The following is a 4,700-nucleotide window of genomic DNA, read 5'->3' as shown; positions in this document are numbered from 1 at the left end:
CTTCAGCAGTCCTGGCTTCAGCTTCCCCTCGTGGCAGGAGCCCGGCCTGCCGCCTGCCAGCCTCGGTTACCGGACGTGGCGCTGCCTGTGCCCCGGAGAGCGCCTCCTGCTGGCCAGAGACTCCTTCTCGGCCATCGCTGAGTTCTTCCAGCTGGTCCTGGATGACCAGCAGTCCCTGAACCCTCAGGCCGGCGATCTCCTCCGGCTCCTGGACGGGGCCCGGGTGTCCGCCGAGGCCATGCTCAGCAACGTGGCCTCGGCCCTGACCGATCTGGGCTTCCAGCCTCCGCCGGCCAGGCCCGAGCCCCTGAGCTGGGCGTCCACGGGGGCCACGGCCTTCCAGAAGAAGGTTCGAGGCTACGTGCTGTGCCGGGAGTACCGGGACTGGCTGGGGAGGGCGGCCAAGGACATGGAGCTGCTCAAGGGGACGCGCAAGGGGAGGGAGAGCGGCCAAGGGGAGAGGAGAGAGTGCTGCCGGAGCTGAGAGAGGGGGGGGGGGAGTGCTGCAGGAGCTGGGAGAGGGGGGGGGGGGTGCTGCCGGAGCTGAGAGGGGGGGGGAGTGCTGCCGGAGCTGAGAGAGGGGGGGGGGAGTGCTGCCGGAGCTGAGAGAGGGGGGGGTGCTGCCGGAGCTGAGAGAGGGGGGAGTGCTGCAGGAGCTGAGAGAGGGGGGGGAGTGCTGCCGGAGCTGAGAGAGGGGGGGGGGAGTGCTGCCGGAGCTGAGAGAGGGGGGAGTGCTGCAGGAGCTGAGAGAGGGGGGGGAGTGCTGCGGAGCTGAGAGAGGGGGGGGGGAGTGCTGCCGGAGCTGAGAGAGGGGGGGGTGCTGCCGGAGCTGAGAGAGGAGGGGGAGTGCTGCCGGAGCTGAGAGAGGGGGGGGGGAGTGCTGCCGGAGCTGAGAGAGGGGGGGGTGCTGCCGGAGCTGAGAGAGGAGGGGGAGTGCTGCCGGAGCTGAGAGAGTGGGGAGGGAGTGCTGCCGGAGCTGAGAGAGAGGGGGGGGAGTGCTGCCGGAGCTGAGAGAGGGGGGGGAGTGCTGCCGGAGCTAATAGAGGGGGGGAGTGCTGCCGGAGCGGAGAGAGGGGGGGGGGGAGTGCTGCTGGAGCGGAGAGAGGGGGGGGGGGAGTGCTGCTGGAGCGGAGAGAGGGGGGGGGGGAGTGCTGCTGGAGCTGAGAGAGGGGGGGTGAGTGCTGCCGGAGCTGAGAGAGGGGGGGGGGGAGTGCTGCCAAGGGGAGAGGAGAGAGTGCTGCCGGAGCTGAGAGGGGGGGGGGAGTGCTGCAGGAGCTGGGAGAGGGGGGGAGTGCTGCCGGAGCTGAGAGAGGGGTGCTGCAGGAGCTGGGAGAGGGGGGAGTGCTGCCAGGAACTGAGAGAGAAGGGAGAGAGGAGGGGGGAGTGCTGCAGGAGCTGAGAGAGGGGGGAGTGCTGCCGGAGCTGAGAGAGAGGGCGAGAGTGCTGCAGGAGCTGGGAGAGAGGGGTGAGGAGAGAGTGCTGTAGGAGCTGAGAGAGAGAGGGGAGTGCTGCAGGAGCTGGGAGAGGGGGGGGTGCTGCAGGAGCTGGGAGAGGGGGGGGTGCTGCAGGAGCTGGGAGAGGGGGGGATGCTGCAGGAGCTGGGAGAGGGGGGGGTGCTGCAGGAGCTGAGAGAGGGCAGGAGTGCTGCAGGAGCTGATAGAGAGAGGGGAGTGCTGCAGGAGCTGAGAGAGAGAGGGGGGAGTGCTGCAGAGAGAGGGGGAGTGCTGCAGGAGCTGAGAGAGAGGGGGGAGTGCTGCAGGAGCTGAGAGAGAGAGGGGAGTGCTGCAGGAGCTGGGAGAGGGGGGGGAGCGGGGCCTTAGCCTGAGACGTAATGCACTTTATATGCTCAGAGTTGTACGAGATCAGTGCGTCGCTCCTGTGCTGCTCTGCAGAGCGTCGCTCCTGTGCTGCTCTGCAGAGCGTCGCTCCTGTGCTGCTCTGCAGAGCGTCGCTCCTGTGCTGCTCTGCAGAGCGTCGCTCCTGTGCTGCTCTGCAGAGCGTCGCTCCTGTGCTGCTCTGCAGAGCGTCGCTCCTGTGCTGCTCTGCAGAGCGTCGCTCCTGTGCTGCTCTGCAGAGCGTCGCTCCTGTCCTGCTCTGCAGAGCGTCGCTCCTGTGCTGCTCTGCAGAGCGTCGCTCCTGTGCTGCTCTGCAATGTGTCGCTCCCGTGCTGCTCTGGAGAGCATCACTCCCGTGCTACCCCGCAGAGCATCGCTCCTGTGCTGCTCTGTTGAGGGTCACTCCCGTGCTGTCCCGCAGACACTCGCTCACATGCTACCTCGCAGAGCATTGCTCCCATGCTGCTCTGCCGAGCATCACTCCTGTGCTTTCCCGCAGAACGTTGCCCTCGTGCTGCTCTGCAGATCGTCACTCCTGTGCTGTCCTGCAGTGTTGCTGCCGTGCTGCTCTGCAGAGCATCGCTCCCGTGCTGTCCCACAGTCTCGCTCCTGTGCTTCCATCACTTCTGAGCTGTGCTGCAGAGCCTCGCCCCCATGCTGCGCTGCAGAGCGTCGCACCAGACTAGATTGTACTTAGATTGTAAGCTCTTCGGAGCAGGGACTCCTTTTCCTAATGTTACTTCTAAGTCTGAAGCGCTTCTTCCCACTGTGTGTTATTTGTATTATTTGTTATTTATATGATTGTCCCGTGTGTTACTGCTGTGACGCGCTGTGTGCATTAATGGCGCTATATAAATAAAGACATACTTACATACCAGGAATCCCTCCCTTTGTATGCACTTTTCTGAACAGATGAAATGATTTCAATGTGTTTGGTGTAAATGTTCCGTGTTCTCTGTGTATATAACGTTCCGTGTTCTCTGTGTATATAATGTTACGTGTTCTCTGTGTATATAACATTCCGTGTTCTTTGTGTATATAACGTTTCATGTTCTCTGTGTATATAACGTTCCGTGTTCTCTGTGTATATATAACGTTCCGTGTTCTCTGTATATAACGTTCCATGTTCTGTGTATATAATGTTCCGTGTTCTCTGTGTATATAACGTTCCGTGTTCTCTGTGTATATAACGTTACGTGTTCTCTGTGTATATAACATTCCGTGTTCTTTGTGTATATAACGTTTCATGTTCTCTGTGTATATAACGTTCCGTGTTCTCTGTGTATATATAACGTTCCGTGTTCTCTGTATATAACGTTCCATGTTCTGTGTATATAACGTTCCGTGTTCTCTGTGTATATAACGTTCCGTGTTCTGTGTATATAACGTTACATGTTCTGTGTATATAACGTTCCATGTTCTCTGTGTATATAACGTTCCGTGTTCTCTGTGTATATAACGTTCCGTGTTCTCTGTATATAACATTCCGTGTTCTCTGTGTATATAACGTTCCGTGTTCTCTGTGTATATAACGTTCCGTGTTCTCTGTGTATATAATGTTACGTGTTCTCTGTGTATATAACGTTCCATGTTCTCCGTGTATATATAACGTTCCATGTTCTCTGTGTAGTGGGATTAGTACAGGATGCTGTGTGTGTAGGGTGCGTGGGATTAGTACAGGATGCTGTGTGCAGGGTGCGCTGGGATTAGTACAGGATGCTGTGTGTGTGCATGGAGCGCTGGGATTAGTACAGGATGCTGTGTGTGTGTAGGGAGCGCTGGGATTAGTACAGGATGCTGTGTGTGTAGGGTGCGCTGGGATTAGTACAGGATGCTGTGTGTACAGGAAGTGCTGGGATTAGTACATGATACTGTGTGTGTAGGGTGCGCTGGGATTAGTACAGGATGCTGTGTGTGTAGGGTGCGCTGGGATTAGTACAGGATGCTGTGTGTGTGTAGGGAGCGCTGGGATTAGTACAGGATGCTGTGTGTGTAGGGTGCGCTGGGATTAGTACAGGATGCTGTGTGTACAGGAAGTGCTGGGATTAGTACATGACACTGTGTGTGTAGGGTGCGCTGGGATTAGTACAGGATGCTGTGTGTGTAGGGTGCGCTGGGATTAGTACAGGATGCTGTGTGTAGGGTGCGCTGGGATTAGTACAGGATACTGTGTGTGTAGGGAGCGCTGGGATTAGTACAGGATGTGTGTGTGTAGGGTGCGCTGGGATTAGTACAGGATGCTGTGTGTGTGCAGGGTGCGCTGGGATTAGTACAGGATGTGTGTGTGTAGGGAGCGCTGGGATTAGTACAGGATGCTGCGTGTGCAGGGTGCGCTGGGATTAGTACAGGATGCTGTGTGTGTAGGGTGCGCTAGGATTGGTACAGGATAGTGTGTGTGTAGGGTGCGCTGGGATTAGTACAGGATGCTGTGTGTGCAGGGTGCGCTGGGATTAGTACAGTATGCTGCGTGTGCAGGGTGCGCTGGGATTAGTACAGTATGCTGCGTGTGCAGGGTGCGCTGGGATTAGTACAGTATGCTGTGTGTGCAGGGTGCGCTGGGATTAGTACAGTATGCTGCGTGTGCAGGGTGCGCTGGGATTAGTACAGGATGCTGTGTGTGCAGGGTGCGCTGGGATTAGTACAGGATGCTGTGTGTGCAGGGTGCGCTGGGATTAGTACAGTATGCTGTGTGTGCAGGGTGCGCTGGGATTAGTACAGGATACTGTGTGTGTAGGGTGCGCTGGGATTAGTACAGGATACTGTGTGCAGGGTGCGCTGGGATTAGTACAGGATACTGTGTGTGTAGGGTGCGCTGGGATTAGTACAGGATGCTGTGTGTGCAGGGTGCGCTGGGATTAGTACAGG

At 57.9% G+C, this 4,700-nt stretch overlaps 1 protein-coding gene across 1 annotated transcript; it reads left to right on the top strand.

The window, feature by feature from the left end:
- Window positions 1–4: 4 nt before the first annotated feature.
- On the top strand, window positions 5–484 carry LOC142476825 (cardiotrophin-2-like; the record flags this gene model as incomplete). Its single annotated transcript, XM_075581981.1, has 1 exon — window positions 5–484. A coding segment is annotated over one exon (480 nt), but the record flags the coding sequence as incomplete, so codon positions are not given.
- Between the last annotated feature and the right edge of the window lie 4,216 nt (window positions 485–4,700).

This window comes from Ascaphus truei, unplaced genomic scaffold (genome assembly GCF_040206685.1).
Source record: "Ascaphus truei isolate aAscTru1 unplaced genomic scaffold, aAscTru1.hap1 HAP1_SCAFFOLD_1749, whole genome shotgun sequence".
NCBI classification, from domain to species: Eukaryota; Metazoa; Chordata; class Amphibia; order Anura; family Ascaphidae; genus Ascaphus; species Ascaphus truei.
This window is presented reverse-complemented; position numbering and strand designations above follow the sequence as displayed.